A 25,233-nucleotide genomic window follows, 5' to 3' on the forward strand; every position below is an offset into this window, starting at 1 on the left:
ATGGTACCTCAATAAAATGTAGTTGACTTTGGGTGTAACTTAAGTTATTTGTGAAACTTGTGCTGTGCATGTTCCATAATTACGAACAGCAATGGTCTTTTTTTAACCCTTACGCTGTATTCATCTGATCTAAAACACAGGCCCCTCGTTGCCGCCTAGGAGTACGAACTCAACTCCCATCAGCCAGCCTGGCTCCATGAATCCCAGCATGCCGTTCAACTCGTCTCCAGATGCCCCTCCGTCCCAGAATCCCCTGTCTCTTATCATGTCCCAGATGTCCAGATATGCCATGCCCAGCTCTACTCCCCTGTACCATGACGCGATTAAGACCATCGCCACCTCTGATGATGAGATGATGCCAGATCGGCCCATGATGCCTGGAGCCAACATGGCAGGTAAAGTGCATGTTCCACAAGTATCTTCCATGTTGTTCTTTGGATAACATCGCAGAAGTCTCTCAAAATATTAAAGCACTTCTTCCAGTTAGCATGCACCATTTTTCATAAGCAAATGCTCCTAGAATTATTTCTGTTATACTGTTTAGTATATTTTCAGGCTAAAAATGTTATGAGAAAAATGAGAGATCATAGCGCTATAAGGGGCTTGTATCTCTACATGTAAACTTTTAAAAGATTTTATGCCTTTCCCGGACACTTCTGCAACCGTAAGTCCTTCAATAATATCCTTGTCAGTCATTACTGATTCATTTGCCAAATTAACCACAAAAATAGTCGTAGATATTTAAATTCTGCATGCTTTATTCTAAATGCATATATCCACCAGTTGTGAGGTTTCTGTTTTCAACACTGTACAAAATTATTATTTTATAATAAGTATAATTGGAAATGAACAGTAACATTTTAAATGTAAAACAGTATGCTGATGAAGTATTTGCAGCTTGGCAGTGTGCATTTACATATTAAATCTGCAGGGTGTACTGGGAGTTCCCCTCACAGTTGAACACTTTCATATCTTTTCCGTTTCGAGTCAGAGCCTCACGTTTCCGCTCCCAGAAGACCTGACAGCTGGGAGAGTCTGCCACGTGTAATGGCATTGAATCTATTGTAATGATTACGCCTGACAAGCTTGTCATGGAAAAGATGATGTCACTTGACAGTTTTCCCAGCAACTGGGACCTTCAGATGCAGTGCTTGCAGTGTGGGCTGCATGGACTCAATTACTCGCAGAAATGTGTCAGCTCGGCTTGCAGTCACCACCCACCTACTCTCTCCTACTGGTGAGAGAGCTTGTAGCTATATTCAGGAAATAAATCACACTCCGCTTTTGTTTTGTTTTGTTTGTGTGCTATTTCTGTTTCACCACTAATATTTCATTTCTTTTCAACTAGTGTTGCTGTTGGGGATGAATGTATCTTCTGGGCTTTGAGTAATTCTTTTAAATGGGGTCTGGTCTTCTAACTGTGTGCCAATGTCTAAACGATGAGTGTCATTAATTTTCTGCTTTGATCCGCCAGGAAACATGGGAAACCATCAGTCCTCCCAGATGCTCCTCACGCCCCAGAATTCCATGGGCCCCCACAGCGGGTCGCAGAGTCCCATGGGGATGGTCCTCCACGGTCAGCCGCAGCTATCCCACGATCCCTCTGGACCCATGTTACATTCCCCAAACCCCATGGGCATGCCCGGGATGAACCCGGCGATGATGGGGGGCGGAGGAGGGGGGGGCCCGGACGGGATGGGGCCTTGCAACATCTCCCCGATGCTTCCACAAAACCAGATGGGCGCCTTCCCCCGAATGCAGCCCCCTCCACACGGGCTCCTGCACTCCCCGAACCCCGGGATGCCCCAGCAGTTCCACCCGTCCCCTGAGGACGTGGGCATCCCACACCACCAGCTGCACCTCCTTAAGGGCCTGTCCCACCAGAGGGGCCCCCACCCCCAGGACCCCTTCCCCTCCATGTCCATGGGAGACGGGCCGGACCTGAGCGACGTCATCCGTCCCACGCCCACGGGGATCCCCGAATTCGACCTGTCCCGGATCATCCCCTCCGACAAGCCCAGCAGCACCCTGCAGTACTTCCCCAAAAGCGAGGCCATGCCCGGCTCGGGCCCCAACCCCCACCCCCACCCCCACCAGGGCCAGCAGCCCCCTCCGCCCCCGCCCCATCTCCTCAAGCAGCACCCGTCGGCGGGCCCGCCCAACAGCTCGGCCCCCTCCTCCAACCCCCACATCGCCAACCTCCAGAATATGATGGCGGAGCAGCAGCTGCCCCCGCCCCAGCACCCGTCCCACCTGGAGATGCGCTCGGGCTTGGGCCTGCCTCAGGGCGGGCCCCGGGGGATGGGGCCCGGAGGGGGCATGGGGCCCATGTGCCACCCGGGTCACATGATGGGCAGGACAGCCATGATGTCCCACAGTTCCTTGCAGCAGCAGCACCTCCACCAACAGCAGCAGCAGCAGCAGCAAGCCATGATGGCCAACAGCCTCCTCCACCACCCCTCCCACCCGCACCCCCACGCCCACCCGCACCCAGCCATGATGTCGCCCCAGCCCCACCCACAGAACCTCATGTCCCAGCAGAGCCTGATGATGATGCAGGCCAAGCAGCGGGGCATGGCTGTCCATGGGGACCCCTACGGCCAGCAGGGGCCCATGATGGGCCCCCCGCACCCACAGGCGGGCATGTTGGGCCCCCAGCCAGGCAGGCAGCGGGGCATGCCTCTGGAGGGCCCCATGCGCTATGGCCCCGGAAGCATGGCGAACATGCCCTTCTGAACCGGCCCCACCCCCTGCTGCTGTACAAAAACCTTGTTTCCTCTAGGTTCATTTTCACAATGACGTTCTGTTCTTATTAATGTTATTAATATTATTATTATTCCTATTGCAAATCTGTACCATTACTGCTATCGTTCATATTGTTTTACGTTTCGGAGCGAAACCGAAAAAAGGCGGTTCAAAAAAAGAATAAAAAAGAAAAAATGTTGATCGCTTTTTGAATATCGAGGAGCGGTGGTGACAAATAGTGTAACAATAAATCAAATCTTATCAAAGCCATTTCTTTTTTATACATGTAAAATATGTACATTTCACAGATGGTGCTGTCGGTGGAGGGTGGGAGGGGACAGGAACGCAGACTTTAAATTTAGATCTATTTTCGTTTTATTCGGATTCTTCTTTTTCTCCTCTGGCTACCGAACTGTTGTGCAAGGGATTATTATATAGGTGCTGTAAATAAGATGCGATTTGTGATTGTTTGCAAATGTTCTGTATTACTGTGTTTTAATAGAAGCTCAAAAATGAAAAGCTGTCTGTGAACATTGTCTAGGCCTTTTTGTGGGGGGTGTGGTAAGGGCAGGTGCACCGCTGCAGTGCGAGAGAGGTGGAGGTGATGCATGTTAGCTGTAACAGTTTTAAACTGAGCCACTGAGTGAGTCTAATACCCAACTGTGTGTGTGTGTGTGTGTGTACGTATCAGCGCATGCATGTTGTATTTACTGCACTGTATGTATGTATGTATGTACGTACGTACGTACGTACGTACACATGACTGCAGGTAATATGTTCTCCATTGTCCACATATGGAGATTGGTGGAAAGGACTAGCACATAGAATACGTGATTCAGCCATGTAGGCCAGTGAACAAAATGGTTGTATGCAAGGCACCTGAATCCACTGCATTAGTTGGAAAACGGATGCTACCTCACCTTGGTAACTGACCCTACGTCCCTGGTGTGGTTAAGGGGCACTTGTGTGGTTTTCAGTTCAAGGGCCCACACTGCTTAAGACAATACTTAATTAACAGTACTGTAGATCGTACTTATACTTATACAGAGCCTCAAAGTACCATATTCCTCACGAGATGTTCGGCCTCAATACATTTGAGGCTGAAATGCACCAGTTTGATATTCTGCATACTGTGAATTAATTGCAAGAGTCTGACTTTACTGTAAAATGGCACCAGAAACAGAAAGGATGGAGGAGCTGAGTATCTGGTGAGTCTGTGAATCCGTTTGTGGAAACACTGCTTTCCAGACTGAATTGCAAGCTTGACTCTTCCTAGCTGTTGCCCAACCCAAGGGGTATTTGTGTCAATTTACATTCATATTTAGACATTTTATACAAATTACACAGCTTTTTGGAAACGATATTTTTTCCTTTATTTAAACCTCTGGAGTTCATACTGGAGCTAACGGATGCAGACAAGGCTGCTGCTGGTATCAGACCGGTAATTTCACCCTTCACACACCAGAATAGAAACGTGCACTTTCACCCGTATTCAGAACAAAATGATTCTTTCGTAAGGCAGGTGGCCCTCCACAACTGCTGACTGCACCACCGGGCCGTCACCACTGCAGAGTTGCAGAAGACGGCGCAGCCCCGAAATAAAGGTACGAAAAGTACCTAAAAAGATACACATGCATGTCGCTGGGGTGGTACCCTATAGGTACATAAAGGTGTACCCTAGCCAGCAATATAGAACTATTTTTTTACCCAGAGAGAAAATAATACGGATTTGAAAATTAACTCATTTGTACCCAAAGAGAATATTACTCTACTTGCTAATTACTCAGGGTACATTTGGCCTCATGATCGATGACGTTCAGAAATACCACCTTATTTCGCAGGAGCATGCTAGCAGGTTCTGCTGCTTGACACATTTGACTGCTCTTCTTATTTCAGTTCATTCACTTTTTTATCTCACTTTATCTGGACCACGAGAGCTGATTGGAAATGAGCGGTGATGCCACTTGTGGATTTTAGTGCGAGCTGTAAATAATCTACTCAAACTTCATTTGATCATTTGTGAAGAGGGAGGACGTCATGGACTGCCTGTCAACTGTTATCATTTGACATAGGGGCACAATGAGTATAATACATAGGATTGACAGAAATATCGGTGAATTTTGCGCATTTATTCATAGTTATACGTGTTTGAGGTTCATATAGTTCATAGTTTTTCGCACTAATGTCCAAGAGTTAGGCTGCAACCGTTAGCCCGGTTAGCAACAGCATAATCATGTGCTATTCGAGGGTGCTTGTCAAATTTGTAGCAGGATAGGCTGCATTAACAAGCAATGAACGCTGCTAGACCTAAACGTCCAGTTCGCCCATTAGATGTCATACAGATATCCAATAATCGCACACGTGCACTGTTCAACCCCACGCACCTGCAGCAAGCGCACAATGGGAATTTTAGAAAGTGAATAAACCTGGCTACCACATCGTTTGCGGATGACTGTGGGGATCAAGACCGCAGGTTTTGCGTAAGCGACCAAAACTTGGAACACAAGCAAGAACTTTAACGTTCCATCATTATCTGGCTAGTACATCGCCATAGGACTGCCAGACACGACATTTGCATCTCGGTAAGTGATTTAAGTGGGCTATCATCTGAGCATACATGCAAAAGTTGATTCTGGATGTTGGAAAGGACTAATGTCTGTATTCATTATTTGTTTTGGTTCTTACTCGGTATAGTTATTTTCATTAGTGTTTTATCTTAGTAATGTTACTCGCTTAGGTGGGAATGTTGTCGGCACCATTGCCCATAAATCAGGTGAGTGCATTTAGCTGCGCTCTCCTAGTCGACGGTAAATCACTCTGGAGCGTATGCTAAATGTGTTCAATGTAATGCAGTCTTCAATCGGTAGCAGGTTGTTATGACCAACACCGGTCGTCCGCTGTTCTGATGTGCAGCTGTACCAGTTGACGTAGTTCTTGAAGACGTTTGTGTATTACATGCCAATCAATTTAAAACAAGTTCTGCGGTTACGGTTTGCCAGGTAGCTAGCAACATTTATTTGCTACTGGTTTGGCATTATAACCGAAAGTAAACGTAATACGATAAATCTATCACGATATTTGACTTTTGATTAATTACTAGACTGTCAGCTGACGATATGGGGGAGGGTTTAAAGACAGAAGGAAGCCATCTTGGGGTTTCTGTATAGCCAACAAAATAGGGAAAATACCAGAGATACAACCAAAATTGTACTGATTATCTCAACCATCCGCGGTAAGTTCCACTGTTTTGCCACATGTAATCTTCTGTTCGCTCTGCATATTTTTGCAGGCCAGTAACGTTAAATATTTTAATTGATTCATTTTAAGTGGTACGTTTTTAACACTGACGCTACTGGCTAACAAGCTAACGTTAGTGTTACTAGCTTACCCATTTTCTGATGTTCATTAATCAAGACCTTGCGGGTTAACATGTGTCACGAGAATGTGTTTATTAAACATAGTTACACAATACAGCTTGGCTGAAACATTTTAACCATACCGTAACTTTTGGCTCGCTATCTAGTTGGAGTCGACAGTAGCTAGCTAGTTGGATATTCTCTTGCGAAACATCGCTAGCAATGGCCCGGTTTGGGCTAATGTCGTGATTGAGTGTTTGGCTAACATTAGGCTAGTTTAGCTATAGTTAGCTGTCGTGACAAGTTATGCTTTAAATGATTTGAGTAGATTTGTCGGTTAACTTGGTTAAACCATTTTGTTTGAACAATGTTGAAATAACCGAAATAACGTTAGCTAGCTAGGTTTCTAGCTAGCTACATGGAGACTGGCCAACGTTCAATTCCTGCTATTTGGGACTTGCCAACTAGGTAGATAGCTAACGTTAGTCAAGTTATCGACAGTTTTCAGTTGGTTAGACTGGTAAAGTTGCATTCTGGATTAATGTAGCGAGAAAAAGTAATTTACCACAGTACCCGTAGCAACGTTATTTTAACGTTATATTTGTGTTCGCCGACTAACTGGGTTGCTGTGGACTGAGCCAGCAAACTGACCGTTTACTACTTGGCATGCATGCGAATGTTTGGTAGCCAAGTTGCACCTAGTTAACCGTCTAACGTTTGTAATTGTGAGCCTACTACTAGTATTATGACCTAAATTAAGTTACCGTAACGTTAGCTGTTGCCTCCCTCGCTAGTCGCCAAATTGGCTTATTGGCTTATTGGCTTGACTAATAAAGGAGATGGCTAGCTAGCGCGGTTTATTTACTTACTGACAGTGATAGTAACGTTAATTAACTGTAGATATAGCTAGCAGTTTGAAGTAAAAAGCAGTTAACTTACACCAGACATTTTCTTTAGTCCAGCTAGCTAAAACTGAAAGGCGCTGGTTAGATGTAATTTACGTCTAGCATACGTTAAAGCTAGCGTATGTTTGTCAGGTGAATTGAAAATAGTCGTTCTAAGCGGCCGTTACGTCGAGGGATTGTTATTACGAATTTGTCTGATGTACGATGATCACAGCCTCACGGGAAGCTATCACGGAGGTGAGGGGGTGGTCAGTTTATTCCCGGCATAAATTAGTTTGTCCGTTTTAAACGGGTATTATCAAATCGAGGGCCGATAACTGCTGGTCTTTCATCCTCTCCTCACTTGACTCCCAGGTAAAGACAGTCTGGCCAATTAGTCGCACTAATTGTTCAGTTAATTGCCTAGAGAAAAGAACCAGGGCTGGATTAGGATTCGACGGCCAGTTTAGAATATTTTAAAGAATATTTATTTAAGCATATCCATGGCCTTTTGGAACTCCTGATCGTAGACTATATAATATCTGAAGCCGCGATCTAATCCTTATGCATTTAGTTTAGGATATTCATGTTTGGCCTGACTTGGTTTTATAGAACTCATTTCTCATTCTGGGGCAGGGCGGCAGTGTGGAGTTGTGGTCTTAGAGCTGGACTTCAACATTCAAATCCCACTGGCAGCACTACGTTTTACCCTTGAACAAGGTACTTAACCTAAATGTTCATATGATGATATTGTATGATGGTGCACTCAGTTGTTGGATACCAACTATAACAAGGAAAATGTAATGCGTTTATTTCTTTCTACCTAGGATGAAAAAAGTCAATTTGGAAGTTGGAGGGAAGAAATTGGTGTATTTTAAAACATGCAATATTAAATGACTGTTGTGAGACAGCCTGGGGTCATTTGAGACTATACCTGTACAAATGAAGAAAGCAGGACGGTGTACCCCTCAAGTTTTCCTGCATTGCAGCACAGACTCGTATGCTGAGCGACACTTGGAGTAATATTCCTTGAAGGAGTTTATAAGTCACAACAGAAGTGGCTCAAAGTAAAGCTATCAACATTGCACACTTAGGCTTACTGCCTTGGACACTGTGGAACCCGGAGAGGAAGACCTTTCCTGCAAACGGATTTCCCCACACAACTTTTGGGGGCAGGGACATTTTGTTTTCCACTGGATTGGGGTGGGGCTAAAAAAAGGCGGAAAGAAAAAAAACAAGACCAAACAAAAACAAAGGATTAATTAAAATAGACTTGGCACAGCCATGAGCACCGCTAGAACGGAGAACCCAGTGATCCTGGGCCTGTCCAATCAGAACGGGCAGCTCCGGGGGTCGGTGAAGCCGGCAGGGGGCCCCGGTGGAGGGGTGGGCGGCCCCGCACTGCAGCCGACCAGCCAGATGAAGTCCTCCAGCACAATCAACAACGGCAGCTCCCAGACCACGGCCACGTCCAACGCCTCCATAAAGTGAGTCTGCTCAGCCCGCCTCTTTGGGCCGCTCATGGCACCAAAGCTATCGACATTGGGGCAGCCTCTAGTCTAGGGGTTAAGGTACACGACCTGGAAGGTTGGTTGTTCAAGCCCTGGTGTAGCCACGATGAGCTATGCACACCTGTTGGGCCCTTGAGCAAGTCCCTTAACCCCCCCCGTTGCTCCAGGGTGGAATGGCCCCTGCTTAGTGTTGTTTTAGTGTTGTTCAGAACCCTTTCCACATTATTTAGGCACATCTTTTTATTTAACCCTTCAGAATGGCCACCAGTTTTCAGCCGTGCACTTTCAAACTCATGTTGACTTGGTTAGTCCGCTCTTTGCAGTTTGTGCTTATTTCTTAAACTGCAGCATTTCGGTAAGACCGAATTAAAGAGGAGCAGCCAGCCCTTACCATCTGTCAGGAATCATGGGAAATGTGTTCTTTGAGTTGCTCATTTGTAAAGCTCAATGGGGGAATTGCTTACTGGGGTATGCTGCTGTTGAAGTTGGGCAAATTAGTCTTTCTGGGAAACAAAATTTGTAGACTGTAGATTTGGGACTGAAGATTGTTAACATACTTTTCTGAATGCACAAATATAGTAGGTATTAAGATTTGCAGCATTTAAAATGCGAACAACCTCAAAATAGGGTGCTTTACTACTGGTGACCGCAATTTAAATGGCTTGTTCTGAAGTGTATAAACCACTTAATTATTATTTTTTTTGGTCTCCCTCCGCATAGGCCTGGTGATGACTGGAAGAAGAATTTAAAACTTCCTCCAAAAGACATGAGAATGAGGACTTCGGTAAGAATTTTGTGCTGTTAAAATATCGGCACTGTCAAACAGGCACCTTTTAAATGGACAGCTTGCAGATCTTGTCATTAGAAAAATGGAGCCCTAGCGTGGATACTCAAATCTGGCCTTTGACTCCATATCTGGCCCTGGTGTTCTATTCTTCCAGGTAATTGATTAAACAATTAGTGCTGCTGATTGGCCAGATTGTGTGATGGGGTGACATTGGCTCAGGAGGTAAGAGCGGTCATCTGGCAGTCGGAGGGGTTGCTGGTTCGATCCCAGTGTAAAATATATAAAATGCAGACCATCTAATGTCAATCACCTTTGGGCTCCGAGTTGAACAGTGTAGGAAATCGTTTTTGCGTGATCCCCGCTTGAGTTCATTGAACATTTATCAAATCGAGTTCAAAGGGTTACAGAGACTAGGCTAATTATCCCCATCTGCAAGGTTTCATCCTCTGATGAAAGTCGAATGGTGTGCATGGCTCGTTCTTGAACGGTTCCATTAAGTCGCGTTTCTGTCGACCGCCATTTTCAGGATGTGACCGCCACCAAGGGCAACGAGTTTGAGGACTACTGCCTGAAACGAGAGCTGCTGATGGGCATCTTTGAGATGGGCTGGGAGAAACCGTCGCCCATCCAGGTGAGTGCGTTTTGAAAGGCCAGGGGCCACACCTTTCACGCTGTCGCCCAGGGGTCCGCTTGATCGTCTCCGCCCCGTTACACGAGCCCGTTCAGTCCATTTGAGTCTGTTTGAAGAAGCGCAATCGATGATTTTTCAGCCACGGTCCTGCTGGCTAACATCATCCCGGACAGCCTGATTTAATTTGCTCCCGAAATTCAATACGGACTCGGTTAGCCTGCAGACGTAATGCTGTAACCGGGCCTGGAGAAATTAAAGTAGCACATTCCCTTTGAGTAACTGGATGATGAATTGGCCCTCTGTGCACGTGCTAATGCCGACCACTCGTTTCTCTGAAGGAGGAGAGCATTCCCATCGCTCTGTCCGGGAGGGACATTCTGGCCAGGGCAAAGAACGGGACTGGCAAGAGTGGTGCCTACCTCATTCCCTTACTTGAACGCATCGACCTGAAGAAGGACTGCATACAAGGTGAAACAAAGGCACCGTTTAACTTTGTTAGTTTGAGAAGTAATAAATTGTTGTGCATTTTGGTTGTTGTCTTGAGGCTGGCTAGTCATTGGGATGTCCTTGGGTGTAATGTACCTTTTTTATTTATTTATTTATTTTTCTTTCTCCCTCCTCTCCTCTCCCCTGTTCTGTGTGCCAGCTCTGGTCATTGTGCCCACCAGGGAACTGGCTCTCCAGGTGAGCCAAATTTGCATCCAGGTCAGCAAACGCATGGGAGGGGTCAAAGTCATGGCAACCACGGGGGGCACCAACCTCCGTGATGACATCATGAGGCTCGATGAGACGGGTGAGTGTGGCATAATGTCTGCTTACCAAAATATCAGGACTTTACATTTGAGACGGGAGTTGTTGGAGGTTCCAGTTGGCCATGTAAATGTTGTGCATACTATGCGAGTTGCTAGGCTTAAAGGGGCAAGTTAAGCCAAGTATTCTGTATAATGGCCATGAGTACAATTGTGAATATGGTGTGGGCTCTGACCTCATTAATAATGTTAATATTTCCATTTCAGTGCACGTAGTAATCGCCACCCCGGGGAGGATTTTGGACCTCATCAAAAAGGGAGTGGCCACAGTTAACCACGTTCAGATGATTGTATTGGATGAGGTGAGCGAGAACTGGGCGCGTTATTGCTTCTCATTCGGTATTGACTTTAGCTTGGCGCTTTTTCTGCTGGGGGCATTCAGCCATTTGACCACTGCACCTTGTTTTCCCTCCCCCACCCGAAATGGGCGAGCAGGCGGACAAGCTGCTGTCCCAGGACTTTGTGCAGATGATGGAGGAGACCCTGAGCACCATGCCCAAATACAGGCAGATACTCCTCTACTCGGCCACCTTCCCCCTCAGCGTGCAGAAATTCATGGTGAGGTCATTAACTGTTAAAGAACAAAAAAAAATTATATTTTAATTTTTTTTATAAAAAAAAAATTAAGAAGGGGATACATTTGAGGGCAGGATTAGAATTGACTGGGGAAAACTGCTTTGAGTAAAACCCCGAACCCTCCCAAATCTTGACCATTCTGTGTTTTACTGCAGTTATCCAGCTACCTCCGTAATCCTGCTTTGTGATACGGTCTCCAGGAATAACCAAAGCCAAGATTGTCAACGTTCATAACAAGGACTGTCATTTGTGAAATGGCTACTGTGAATGTGTTTTGCTCCATTTTCCCAGCCATAAGCAACGCTGAGCTGTTGATCCAGATCATCTTTTCCCAGAGCCTTCTTTTGGCGAGTGTTACTAGGCCCAGGCCAGCGCAGGATGCCAGGGGATGCGCTGTTCGGGGAATTAAACCGAGAAAATCGGCCTTCCCACAAGCTTTTTCTCCTGCACCAACGCGTGCGGGCGGATCACATGGGTCCTAATGGGCTTACTCCTGCATGGGGGTCGAAGTCATTAGGAAGCGGTCCAACGGATGAGCCACTGCTAATGCTAGCGCTCTCGCTCTCTCTCTCCCTCTCCCCTGCAGAACGCCCATCTGCAGAAACCCTATGAGATAAACCTGATGGAGGAGCTCACTCTGAAGGGGGTGACCCAGTATTACGCCTACGTGTCCGAGAAACAGAAGGTCCACTGCCTTAACACGCTCTTCTCCCGGGTGAGTGGAGCCGCGACCCGCGGAGCCCAGAGCCGAGCGGTTTCCGCATAGCGGAAGGGAAAAACTGCGCTCAGTTGGACGGCAGCCATCTTGGTCACGACGTGCAGGGCTGTTTTTCTATTACGCCCCATTAGACCGTTACCTGTGAACCCTGTCTAACTGAGTGTGTGCTTTCTGCTGTGCCACCTAAGGTGGAAGGCAGATGTCTCTGGTTTCTCACAAAATGTCTGCCCTCTTTATCCTGCGTGTTCCCAACCATTTACTGTTTAAAGGGTAGTGGTACTCTAGATCCCATTTTCCCTTTAGTTGTAAACGTGTTGGCATGCATACTTTATAGTGAAACATTTTAATTCATGCCATTATTTCAACATTTGAAATATCATTTTGGCAAAAAAAAAAAAAATCACGTTCCGATGCCTTATAAAGTTTAAAATTCTACATTCCGTAGGCAGAGCCAAGATGAAACCCTGAGTGTAATTGCTCTTTAAAGTATGGATTTTTAGACTCCAGTCCTGGAAGTACCGTATCTTGTTATTTTCAGTTTGCAGTCGATCTTTAGGTCTTGGAAACCAAGTGCATGTAGGCTGAGCAGTCACTGACTTAATCTAAAGGGTGCTGAAAGTGAAATTTAGACCCGGCCCCTCCAGGAGTTTGAGATCTGCGTGTTCAGTCTCCTGTGTCCGCTGTGCTCTCCAGCTCCAGATTAACCAGTCGATAATCTTCTGCAACTCCTTCCAACGTGTGGAGCTGCTGGCTAAGAAGATCTCCCAGCTGGGCTACTCCTGCTTCTACATCCACGCCAAGATGAGACAGGTCAGACAGGCCCCACGGCCACCTGGGACCGCTCTGATTATGGGTGTCTGGGTAGGCTCCTCGTCCAGTGCAAGCTGTTGGTGACTGACTGAATGCGTTTCTATATTTTTCGTTCCTTTTTTTGGGTTTCTTAGGAGCATCGTAACCGTGTATTCCATGATTTCCGAAATGGCCTCTGTAGGAATCTTGTCAGCACAGGTAAGCCTCATTTAAAAAAAAATGTTCCTTCTTCCATCCTGCTTTTACAAAGTACACCTCTGGGTGGAATAAAGAGGAGAGTAGTCAAACGGTTGTGTAATGACGCTGGGATGAGCATTGTTTGTCGTGTTGTAATCTGGGTGGAAACCTGTGCGGTTTGCTGCTCCCTAACACGACTGAGGGATGCCTGGTTGTGTTTGTGTGTTTGTCTTTGCGCAGACCTCTTCACCCGAGGCATTGACATACAGGCTGTGAACGTGGTGATCAACTTTGACTTCCCCAAGCTGGCAGAGACGTACCTGCATCGGATCGGTCGATCTGGTACGCAGCCCCCCCGTCCCGGGCTTGCACCGTCGTTCAGTTTGTCCCGTTTCAGCTGCCATATTCTGGACTACGTGCCTGCACATTTTAGTGGCACCTTTTGAAATGATCCTCTGATCCCTAACCCTGCCCCCCAGAGCCCAATTCCCCCTCCGCCTCCTGCGGTCAGCTCTGTGCGTTAACGTTAACGGTGCTGAAAGTGTAGCTTAAGTGGAGAGCCTGCAATGGTGAAGAAGACCAAAATAACCAGCAAATAACTAATTTTGAAGATCATCAGAGTCCTCAAGGCTTATGGCTCTGAGGCAGATTATGTGGGCTTGGATCTTTATATTTAGCAACGTCACCCTATAATTATGCAAAAACTTCTATCATAATTAAATATTTTGATGAACAGCTTGGAAAAATGTCAGTTAGACTAAAATATGCGTACTTGGATCGAAATTGCCGTTACCGTTAAATGTTTTTTTAAAGATTGATAAATAGGGTGGGGAGTGGAGACTAATTATTTCCAGGATTTTAGATGCATTAACTGTTGAACATTTCAGAACCTTTGAACATTAGCTGGTGTTTGACTGCCAATGTCTTGGTAATGTATTTGCATAAGTACGTTATGCATATTAGCAGAACATGTAACAGTTCTGCGTATTAGTGACAGTGTGAACGTTTCATGCATTGACTTGTGCTGTTAGGCAGCTGAGAGATTACTGTAATTAAGCTCTGTCGGCATTTCGTTCTCTCTGCTCCCACGTCTCCTGATATCACGCCCCCCACCCATGCACTGAACTTTTGACGGCCAAAAAGAGGAAAATCCTGACTGACTGGGCCAGTCAGTCACCGGATCTGAATCCAGTTGAACATACGTTCTACATGCTGAAGAGTAGACTGAAGGCAGAAAGTGCTTTGTTTGGCATTCGTATGTTTGCCGTGTTCCTGTTGTTCGGTCCGCGCCCTGTTTCCCTGGCCATCCCAAAATCAAGTGCCAGAATAGCATTCACTTTGCACACTTCACATGCGAGGCAGTCAGGTGCACTGCATTTGACAGAAAAGGCAGCCAAACACTGAATAATGAAGTAGACCCTTGCGCAGTGCACTTGATTTTTCTCTAGTTTGTCACCCCCTCTTTGGTCCTTCACCCGGTCTCCCTTTGCCCCCCCCCCCCCCCCTCCCCAGGACGTTTCGGTCACCTGGGCCTGGCCATTAACCTGATCACCTTCGACGACCGCTTCAACCTGAAGGGCATCGAGGAGCAGCTGGGCACCGAGATCAAGCCCATCCCCAGCAGCATCGACAAGAGCCTGTACGTGGCAGAGTACCACAGCGAGAGCGGGGAGGAGGCCAAGCTGTGAGCCGGGAGGTGAGCGCCCGAGCATGCAGACCCGTACTGCTCATTCCTACCAATGCTGAATCGCCTAAAAATGAGTCGCCACTTGGTTTGGGTACCATACACCACACCACATGTCTCTGCACACACCTCCACACGTGCCTGTGCTGCCTGCTCCATTTTATACTGCAGGGATCATCAACTCTGGCCCTCAAATCCAAAAATTGATTTATTTTTTTCCCCTCCTGGGTAATTGGTGCGACTGATTGGCCAGACCTGTGATTCTGGCTCCTGGTGCTCCAGAGTCACAGGGTCTGCTGGCTTTCATTTATTGGTCAGCGCTTGAATAGCAGAGTAATTTAGCGCATTTAACTTGGGTCCCCTGGGTGGTGTACTACAAAGCGAGGTAAATTTAAGCTCTAACCCTGGGTTCGAAGCGGAGTTGCTTTAAATCTGGGTATATCACTGGGGCAGGTAAAGGGAGGGTGGATGACCAAAAGCGGTTCTCTGCCCTCAAGGACCCTCGTTGCTGATCCCTGTGTATAACCTTTTCTATGCGAATGTATGTTACATTTCTGACATACGGGTTCTTGCCAGTTTGTGGAAGAACTGTAGGGTGGCTGGTTTTCCTGGCGACTCTGCGCCTTTATAGATTGGCATTGTCGTGATGTCGGCCAGTTGCTGCTCTGCCCTTCTGGCTGTAAGTCTGAAAAGCAGCCATATCATAGCCATCCTGCGGTTCTGAACTACAGTGTTGTACTGCATATGGGCATGTCTGCATGAGAAGATTACACCGTTTTGGCTGTATGGTTAATTTTAGCCTTTTCTTTCTTGCAGGTTGAAATGATATTCCCCTCCCTTTTACCCTGTATGTATGTTCAGTGTTTACCCTCCCTTTTTTTTTCCATGTCTGGAAGACTTTATTTTTCAAATACTGTTCATCAGTTACCCCCCCCCCCCCCCCCCTCCCCTTTTGTATGTGCGTGTGTGTATGTGTCTGTAAGTGTCAGTATTTGTGTGCGTCTGCGCGCTTGCTCATGCGTTTGTGCGTTTGTGCGTTTGCATGTTTGTGTGAGCGGGACATGGCGACATCACGGCTCTCGTGACATCACGTGACAGTAGGTGGACCTTGCTGCACTACCACCTCCACAGGATGTAAACGCTAAGGGGGGCGGGGCTGATTGGGAGAGCACACGCCTGTGTTGCTGCCCCTCCCCTTACCCCCCCTTTGTTTACACCTACCTGTGTCCACAGCCAGCCACCCTTTACCCCTGCTCTCTCCCCCCCCCTACCCTCCTCTCCTTTGGATTTCATTTAAGGCTTTTTGCTATTTGTATCAAGTGCCTTAAGAAGCAGTTGACCTTGTTCAAAGTAATAACTCTCCTTGGTTTCATGTGATCCGTCCCATTCACATCCCTAGTTTCCAGTTATCAAACCCCCCACCCCCGCCCCCCTTCCCCCATCCTCCTCCACCTGTCATTTAAAAAGGTGTAGGTCCACATACTGGTTTTTATAGGAGGGAAGTAATGGAGGTGTTGAACTGGTAGGACACTCATACTGGCAAGGTTGCGCCTGGCTGGTGTGCAACTGTTCAAACTCCCAAATCTGCCAGGACTGTGTCGCTCAGCCCCGATTTTCAGAAGCGACTTGGCATCCTGTTTCTCTTCCCGTCCCTTCAAAGGAGCGTTTGCTTTTAAGAGATCCGAGTTCTCGCCTCCTCGGTCGCCGAAGCACGAGAAGAAACTTCAACAGAACTTTTGGGAACCGAGTCTCTTGGACTCGGAGGAAACTCGTTTGGAGGAGAGGAGGGGGAAATCAGTATTTTGCCCCCGTGTCAGTTTTTTCCTTTTTGATTGCCACCCTGTCTGTCTAAGGTGTGCCGTAGACTGCTGTTATTTGGCACGATGTAAACTTTGTACATACTTCATTTCATTTTTAAAGATTGTTTTAAACAAGTGCAGAAGGCTGGTTATCGTAATAACGGTGATGTTTACACCTCCTGCGAGGGTTAAGATTCGGGACAACACTGGTTGGGAATGTAGCAAAATTTCAAATGTTGTGATCATAATATTTTAGTTTGTTTCCAACGAAGTTGAAACGGAAAGCTTTGCCAGTATTCCTCTTTGAATACTGCACCAAGTCCAACTGCAGTTTAATGGACTCTTATTTATTACTGATGAGAAGAATGGACTTGGTTAAGGTTTGCCTATAACTTAGAAAACACACAATTCTTATAGGGGGTAAAAACTTGTGCTGTTGGCACAAGAGTTTGGTTTCTTTTGAAATTGGATGAGCGCGTTTATTGTGAAACTCATAACCCCCACCCATTTCCTTTTGAGTAAGCAGTGTTTTCTCAAGGTCTTAAACCTCAAAGGTAGCTGTCAAGTGAAGCCTACTTATATATTTAACTCTGAAAATGAGAATTTTCTTTATATTATCCAGCCTTTGCTTGTGAAACTGACTTACGAGGCATGAGTCAGGAATCCCCGCTTGTTATGAAGTGTAAACCATAATAATTGGCTCGTAAGAAGAAAGAACCTAAAAAGCGCTATACGCATCACGCCGTTAGCTGTGGTGTAGCATGGCTCGCTTGGCGGTAAGTGGTGAATAAGGGGCATGTGAACCAAACGCGAAGCCCTTTGAGAGCCTGCATCAACGGCACGTAAGTTTGCCACGGGCGAGATCCGGAATAGACTAGAGCGCTTTATTTTTCATTTTATTTAATTTTTTGTTCCCTGAAAAATTGGCGTCTTGGCCTCACGCTATGGCTAAACGCCGCCTTCGAATACGGGGAAGGGGGAGCGGTCTGCGGTGCGTCGTAAGTCAGCTGGCTTTTAATTTTCACCAGTTTACAGATGATGCTGCACAGAAAGAAAAATGAGCAGAAAGTGTTTGTTAGCAGCCAGAGATGCTTGAGTGCAGACTATTTGAGGGGAGGGGAGGGGAGGGGGGGGGGGGGGGGGGTCGGGGGGATTTGGGCAATATTACTGGGTGCACTGCTCTACCCCTGCATTTCAGTCAACTGGGGTGGGGGTGGAGGAATGTTTGAGGGGGGGGGTGGGTGTTAGGTTTTATTTTGGATTCTGTTTGCATTGAGTTTGAAGGAGGGCCTGATAACCAAAAGGGGAGGAGCGCTTTTCTCCAGAGAGATTTTGGAGGGCCCGGGAGTACGAGGAGCCCAGCAGGGAGAGGGATTTGTTGTAAATCTGTTGCTGTTACGCAATGTTTTTTGAAAATGACTTTAGAAAGGAATGGGAGATCTTGGGAGTTTAAATTGAAAAGTTGAAATGGTACTGCTGGAACTTCTCTGCTTCTGTGCCCTCTGTAAGGTCATTAAAGATTGTGGGGCTGGTGGGTTGGGTGTGGGTGGGTTTGTGGGGGTGAGCGGGCGGGATAGGGTGGGCTGGAGGGGGATGGGTTGGGGTCGGGTGGGATTTGGCGCGGTTATCAAGGTATTACTATTCTCTCCACCTTAACTAGCTGATGGCCACTTGGTGTGTGGCTATGTGATTGGCTTAGTTTTTGGGTGGAGCCCCTGTTCAAATTAACTGGGTAAGATGCTCCTTTTAGTTTAGTTTTTATTTTTCTGTTGATTCACTGAGGGTTGGTTTAAGGCACATACTCTGAGCAGCTGGCTTTGTATTAGCCTTCTATAAAGTGGCGAAGTTTGGTTCAGAAGCTTTTGCTCCAGGCTTTGAGAAGTTTGAGTCGGTGATGGTTGAGTCCTTGGTGTTGACTGCTCTTGTAAGTGCTGGCCCTATCCCTCAGTGGACCATCGTGACCCCACTTCTCCCTGCTGTGTTCAGTGGCCCAAGTATATATACACACACATGTAAGTGGGGGAATTCTGGGGTGGGGGTGGGTTTAAATTGAGGGAATTGTGTGGTTCACAGGAGGAAGAACTGGTCGAGGCTGCAGGTGCCTTTTTTTTTTTCTTTTTTTTTTTTCTCAGACGGTGTAAATGGGGAAAATAGTGCTCCTTCCTCTGTAAACGGGAATCTGGAGGCATCGTCCTAATTTGGGGAATATGCCCGTCTTCTGTATACTAAGGAAGGAGCAGTGGCATTCACCATTCGCTCAGTCTTTATTTTTTATTTGAAGAATGAGATGGGGAGCATCTTACACTTTATTTGCATTTAAAATTTGGCTTTGAAGCTGACACATGAGCTTTTATAGGTACATCTCATTCTTCCATTTTAATGAAAAAAAATTTTTTTGGGGGGGGGGGGGGGGGGTTTATGCGAAATCGATGTTTTTCCCGTCAAGACTGCAGTTATTGTAAAACCTTAAACTGAGTCTCAAAACTGGGATATTGATGCATCAGATTTTTTTTGTTCAGTTTCATGGGAGATTGGAGTGGTGGAGTTTAATTGGATTGCCCTGGGTGCATATCCACTGCACAATCTGGCTTTGGGGGAAAAACAAACACCTAAAAAATTATGCCCAATAAAGATTTGGGAAGATATTTAGTTTGAAATATGCCAATTTGGTGTGATCTGTTAACAGACGATGTCAAAAAACAATGAGCAAAAGGGCACGTTCGGTTCAATTCACTTGCCATTCAAACCAAAATTAAGGTGAGGCTAAACGTCTCAGATTTTTATTTTAAGATCTGTTCTTATTCTTTTTTTTGAATTGGCAATTTCTCTGTGATGCTTATTTTAAGAAATGGGTTCTAACGTACAATGGTTTCTATCTGAAATGAATGGAAGTTTGTTTTGAAATAAAGCTCACTAGAATTCTACCTTGTGGTTCTTTTTGGTTTCAGACGGAGCCAGCTTGGTTTCAACATGGGTTTTGTCAGCGACGTGTTTACCACCAAGGGGAAGGCATTTTCCTAAATTCACTAGATGGTCATCATAATTTGAGGAAATGAAAAATGTGGTATTTCACTATTTGTTGGCGGGAAGCTTCGTGCTTCATCCTTGCTAAATGCTTCATCCTTTTGTGGAGAGTTTTTCAGAAAGTGTGACATAAACGGTTGACCTGTGGATCAACCTCTTTGCATCTGCCACGTCTGTGGCTTGAAAGCGCATATTCCTACCTCCCTTCCTTTCCTTGTGTTCTCCGATGCAAGTAAGGAGGCCAAAATAGGTGATTGGGAAGAGCCTGAGGAAATATGTATGTAATGTCCTTGTTCAGTCCTTCAATTACAGATACAGCAGATGAGAGGTGGCTCCACAGGTCAATCATTTGTACAGCTTTCTTTACAAAGAAAAAGCTTCTGCAAAGGATGCACTTGTGTACCTGTAAAAGCATCCATCTGGAGCCTCTTTGCTCCTGCAAGAAGCCATTAACGGATTGGAATGTCCTTAAAGATGGCGGACCTTGATCGGGTGTGGGTCAGGCGAGAAGCAAGGAAACCCGGACCGTGTGTTGTGGATCATTTACACACCACACGTTTCAAAAGAAAAGGCTGCATTGGTGAAGTGTCACTGAAGCGTCATCCAGGAGTCTGCTCGCTCCTCCGAGGAGCTATGTGGCGGACCTCCATCAATCTGTGGACGGAGTAGACCTGAATTGGTGAAATTTTACATTTGGAATGAATCCCATGACTAGCAATGATGCTTGCTATACAATCATTAGTCTGAAAAGCCTGGTGAGGGATGTAATGGCTAGTAACAAGTTTACTGCACTAGTTTAATCGGTACATTGTGCAGGCTGGGTTATTAGTGTAATTATTTTTTGAAGCCTTGACATCTATTAGGGGAATAGCGTGAGACTTCAGGACAGATTATGGAGTGAGTATCTTCCCGCTGCCTAATGCAGTTGCTCAATTCCACGTCCTGCGGGCCGCAGTGTCTGCAGGTATTCACTTCAACTGAGCACTACGCCACCAGATTTCACTCATTATTTTAACTGCTTGGTTCAGATAAGCTAATTAGTGAAATCAGGGGGTGTAGCGCACGGTGGGAGCAAATACCCGCAGACACTGCAGCCCGCAGGACGTGGAGGTGAAGAGTGCTGGCCTAATGAATACCGTCTGTCGGGTTTGAGCCCAAAACCAGGGGTGCACAACAGTCCTGGGCGGCCAGTCTGCGAGCTGCCTTTTGTTCCAACCAATTACCTTTATTTTTCTGACAGCTCTAGAAATGATGCTGGTTCACTCCTGTAGTTGAGCAGAGTAAAATATTTAGGATACACTTGGAGTGTGCGGCTGTAGCTGGTGCATATACAAATGTCTGATCAACACGTTTAACTAATTAAATGATTAAGAGCAGAAATTGGCACAAAATCCTGAAGCGGATCGGCCCTTGCTGTGCGGCCCTTGCTGTGGCCCCTGCCCAAAATGAAGACGCTGTGCTGGAGTGGGTATTTCAGTGTCAAAGTCTCTGATCACAGTGATAATTAGCATGGCATCACTATGACCATGATTGTGGGCTTGGATGAGCAGCTGCAGGCTCTACTGTATGTTCAATGAAGGTTATGTTCCACTGAAAAAAAAATCATTTTCAGTTAAATTTACCTTTCTCTGTTTACTGCTGCAAATCATCCCTCAACTATTCAATTTTCAGGATAATTACTATAATTATTTACCTAATTTTGGTTGATATTACAGGACTGTATTAGACTCTAGGACTTTTTTTCTCTGCATAGTCATCCTATCACCCTGAGACTTTGCAAACCTTTACTCTATATCCAGGAGAGTGTTTTGAGCCAATTATTTTCTTATATTTAAGGGCGGGCACAGCATCACAAATCTCATCATTAGTTCTGAAATGTAATCATTTTTCTTCATGAAAAATCTGAAATGACTTTCAGATTTCAGAAAAATGCAAGAATTTATATTCTGCAAGAATTATAACGACATTTTACTTAGTTCAGATTATAGACCACTACAAAAATCAGTTGTTTTCGCCATCTTGTATGAAGTATGCTAATTTACATATTTTGGCGTTCATCGTTGGAAGTCCATACCTCATGATGACTGAAGTATGAACTTCTGACGTGATCTGGAAGACCAAAGATGTCTTTTCAGTGGGACATAACCATAAGAACATTCTAACTCAGGGATGGGCAAGGCGGGCTGCATCTATTTCTGGATTTCAGACCAACTTTATTTTGTTTGTCAATTATTTTGTTTGCCCATTCAATTACACAGTCTGTCATTTATAGCTGCATTCAGTCATATAAACAGCAGCTGACAAATTTTCTTGTCTTGTGGCATTTTATTGTGGTCTAATTTACGAGTGAATTGGTCATGGTTCATTTGGCTAATTAGCTGATTTGACTGGTGGCAGCAAAATCCTGCATACACAGCGGCCTTCCAGAACTGGAGTTGCCCATCCCTGTTCTAACTAATTACGTATTTGTGCGTTCATACCTTAAAATAAGTGGTCCTCACTCCTGGCCCTGGAGAGCCACAGGGCGTGCTGGGTTAAAAAAAAAAAAAGGTTTTATTTAAAAGTACAGAAATGTATTAATTAAAGGGGTGGGGCCTGCCTTAAATGGTTAAAGAGACACCCCACCATTTTGGGAACCCCTCTCCAAGCTCTTCTTACCGTTTGGTCTCCCACTCTTTCCACTGTTGCACTCCTCAACAGCCCCCGAAGGGCGGAAACGCTTACACCATTGTAATTTATACTCAGAGTGAAGTCCTGCCCTGCGTAATTTTGATTACAACACTCAAACCTTGTCCGCGGTGTACAATTTCAAGGCTGACCACTAGGTGGCAGTGTGTAGTAAGAATACTGCACTCCAGTTACATGCGGTTTTCTCTTGACGCTTTCCTGTGCTTAACTGTAGCAGCGGTGGATTTTCCGTAACTGCTTGCCACAATTATTTTAAAGGGTGTATAAAGTAATTTGGGGCTGTGTCTAATGGCGGCCTGGGAAGTGGACACCCCCTGCCTAAGGGAATCTGCTCCGTGCAGCATGCTGTGCCCGGACAGACCGGCTCCGTTGCGAGCAGGGTGCTTTCGCATTTCTAATTAGCGGTCGCACATGGAGTTTCTATTTTGGGAGGACCTCGGGGGCTATTAGCAAACACAGATAAAACCAAGGCAGTTACGCTGGAGTGCACTTGCCCATTTAGATGATCTCAAAGCGTCAGATTGCGATCCAGGTACGCTAACGTTTATTAGTGTTTCTGCCTATTCTCAGGCTCTCGTCCTCTGGTCAGAACATAGAATTGATAAACCAGTTTGCCCTTGAATTAGTCCCTTGATCAATCTTAACTCAGAAACCTTAATAGACATCCACATCATGTTACAAAGGGTAAAAATAAATACTTCCAATTTTTACTTATGTTCAGAATAATTATGACGATAGATTCTTTAAAAAAAAATGGTGCTAATCTGCAGGAATTATACTGGTGTGTAAAAGGGTTTGTATATCATTATTCTAACCCAGGTCTGGCCGATACATTGTTCGTGTGCTTTGGCTTTGCATGTAGGGTTTAATTTTGGAAAAGACAGATCGGATTGTCAGTGGTTTACTGGTAAGGATCAGCATGGACTTTTTTCTATAGGTACAACAATGTGGATAACTCATGTGGAGGATCATACGAGGGATAGGTAGAGAGCTTTCGATCCCATTATGTCTTTTAGGGGTGACCTGTCACACACAGGTTCTGTAAAGGCATTCCTCCGGCGCGGTGTGTGTTGACGATCGTTTTGGGGGCTTTGGAGGTGCCTTGGCGGGTCGCGATGCCTTGTCTTAAAACCTGTGGGAGTTCCAGTTGACACAACTGCTTTGGCAATCAGCCTGTTGCTGCCTTACTGTCAATGTGCCGCCATGACAGGCCGTCTGATTGGCTGACTCTGTCACAGCAGGTGAGGGGTAAAGTCGCACCAATCGAGAGGTCCGACAGTGCCTCTGCTAGTTAGAGCTGGTTTGTGACAAGTTCTTGAAGGTGAGAGTAGATTCCCAGGGTTGACACGTGTATCATTAGCGGATAGAAGGGCCCGTCAGCAGAGCTGAGAGGTTGAGGGTATCATGGCAACCAATGTGGACCAGCAGGGATGTACCGTATAATGAACACAGTCCATATCAGGAGCGGATCCGAATTTGAACACACTCCCGCGTTGAGTTTGCTACAGCATGAATTAAAGCACTGCAGTGCAATCTGCATTTATCTACCTAGAGAACGTGAAATGCTCTGAAATCTGAACATTTCTTCTTTAGCTCATTCAGTGCCAGTCACTGACCTATGTTACGCTTTTCCATGATAGGAAAATGGGAAATGTGGGGAAAATGCCATTCCTTGGCAACTCTGTTTTGGGTGTTGTAATTTAATTGTTTATCTGGACATTCCCTTACCTAAGGTCATTTGCAGTATAATGAGAGTAAAATGTAATTAGTAATGAGATGTAGTACAAAGTCATTTGGAAAGCACTAAATGTAAATCATTTTTAAATTATCAATAGAACTGCTACCAAGGAAAGGATTACATTTACCGACTAATGTGCTTGTCTCAGTATTTACAGATCCAGAGCACTTTTCCAAGTGATCCCAGGTATAGACAAATACTATATTCTATAACAATAAGTTGATGAGCGAGGTGAAAAAAGAATGAACTTTAATTTATTAACCTTTCCCCAACCACTCGACTCTATCTACAGGTAGTGAAAGTGTTGATGTGGAGTCAATTTACAGGCTGTTTTGCCACCATGTGTGGGCAGTGTAACCTGCACGTAGGATGGCATAGACCAGCAATTGGAATTCTGCAGCCTGCAAACAACACCACTCTCCTATGAGAAACTCAGATGTGTTGATGGAAGCTGAAAATACTGTCTCATACATCATTCTGGAATACTCCATAACTGTCCAGTTCAAATCGGGTGACTGTGGAAGCCCCTGATATCAGGCTTTGCCTCAATTCTAACAGTTAATCCAAGAAATGTAATTCAATTATTTAATTGGAAAAATAATTCACATATTCCATAATGGCAAATGTTCAACTCATTAAATGAATTTCAGTTAATCTCCTTAATTGGCTGAATTAAAATGGAATTGACCCCCAACCCTGCATGACGTAGGCTATAATAGGCTATCAGTGTCCTTCTCAAACAACGGACAATTCAGATGTGTCATTGCCATATTGGGAGACACCGTTATGTGCAGAAAACATGCTTGAAGTGAAATTTGAAATACTTAAAACGACGCTTGTAGGCTAATTGAAGCTAGACCGTCAGATATCATTAGCCACACCCAAATAATTGAGGTGAAAACCGAGAAATGATGCGTGTATTGCCTTGCTACCTTGCTACAGCGGAGCAGATAAGAAGAAGGGTCATTCTGAGAGTGGAGACCTGTCGTGGGGACAATGATTTATGGACACGAATGACCACAGCTTTACAACGTTGAGCCTGCTAAGCATCCATGGACCCGCGAACAGGCATGTAGGAGGATAATTAAAGTGGATCGGCACGACATCGAATGTGCCCTGGTGAGAACTTGTGGCGAGTTGGACAGCTGTTTTGGTGAGTCACCGTAGAGTAGACTGTAGCCTGCATCTGACACACAGCTGTGACGAACTTATAAAACAGTATTAGCGGCATAATTGTTAGTATTTAAACGGATAAAAACAACCGAACGAACCTAATGAATACAAATTTAGCAAAAC

The 25,233-nt window shown here is 45.5% G+C and overlaps 2 protein-coding genes across 9 annotated transcripts in view; both read left to right on the forward strand.

Moving 5' to 3' along the window:
- LOC133133666 (B-cell CLL/lymphoma 9-like protein) overlaps positions 1 to 3,276 on the forward strand; it is a 42,098-nt gene extending 38,822 nt beyond the window's left edge. For 4 of the 6 annotated variants that reach the window (XM_061249804.1, XM_061249803.1, XM_061249802.1 and 1 more), the window contains 3 exons: positions 141 to 395; positions 1,118 to 1,237; positions 1,475 to 3,276. In XM_061249804.1, the coding sequence (XP_061105788.1) occupies positions 141 to 395; positions 1,118 to 1,237; positions 1,475 to 2,736 (1,637 nt within the window). In that variant the 3' untranslated portion in view covers positions 2,737 to 3,276. The remainder of the gene's footprint in view (positions 1 to 140; positions 396 to 1,117; positions 1,238 to 1,474) is intronic. The other 2 variants (XM_061249806.1, XM_061249807.1) reach the window with 1 other exon arrangement.
- A 1,920-nt stretch (positions 3,277 to 5,196) lies between these two features.
- LOC133132573 (probable ATP-dependent RNA helicase ddx6) lies at positions 5,197 to 17,593 on the forward strand. Of its 3 annotated transcripts, none has more exons than XM_061248070.1 (15): positions 5,197 to 5,327; positions 7,622 to 7,705; positions 7,813 to 8,472; positions 9,217 to 9,280; positions 9,810 to 9,914; positions 10,253 to 10,382; positions 10,561 to 10,707; positions 10,931 to 11,025; positions 11,159 to 11,281; positions 11,886 to 12,014; positions 12,711 to 12,827; positions 12,962 to 13,025; positions 13,245 to 13,346; positions 14,517 to 14,700; positions 15,505 to 17,593. In XM_061248070.1, exons 3-14 carry the CDS (start codon positions 8,270 to 8,272, stop codon positions 14,690 to 14,692), a joined length of 1,455 nt encoding a protein of 484 aa, XP_061104054.1. In that variant the 5' UTR covers positions 5,197 to 5,327; positions 7,622 to 7,705; positions 7,813 to 8,269; the 3' UTR covers positions 14,693 to 14,700; positions 15,505 to 17,593. The 3 variants fall into 3 exon arrangements, with proteins under 3 accessions (XP_061104054.1, XP_061104053.1, XP_061104055.1); XM_061248069.1 differs by lacking the exon at positions 5,197 to 5,327 and adding an exon at positions 5,847 to 5,977; XM_061248071.1 differs by lacking the exons at positions 5,197 to 5,327; positions 7,622 to 7,705 and adding an exon at positions 5,897 to 5,977.
- The last annotated feature ends 7,640 nt before the right edge of the window (positions 17,594 to 25,233 follow it).

Source organism: Conger conger, chromosome 7 (assembly GCF_963514075.1).
Source record: "Conger conger chromosome 7, fConCon1.1, whole genome shotgun sequence".
Taxonomy (NCBI): domain Eukaryota; kingdom Metazoa; phylum Chordata; class Actinopteri; order Anguilliformes; family Congridae; genus Conger; species Conger conger.

What these genes read in the sequence shown, in the direction of transcription:
- LOC133132573 (XM_061248070.1), top strand. Translation starts at nt 8,270, where the DNA reads ATGAGCACCGCTAGAACGGAGAACCCAGTGATCCTGGGCCTGTCCAAT. An exon ending in ACGTCCAACGCCTCCATAAA is followed by an intron (nt 8,473 to 9,216) that starts GTGAGTCTGCTC and finishes CCCTCCGCATAG; the next exon opens with GCCTGGTGATGACTGGAAGA. An exon ending in CATGAGGCTCGATGAGACGG is followed by an intron (nt 10,708 to 10,930) that starts GTGAGTGTGGCA and finishes TTTCCATTTCAG; the next exon opens with TGCACGTAGTAATCGCCACC.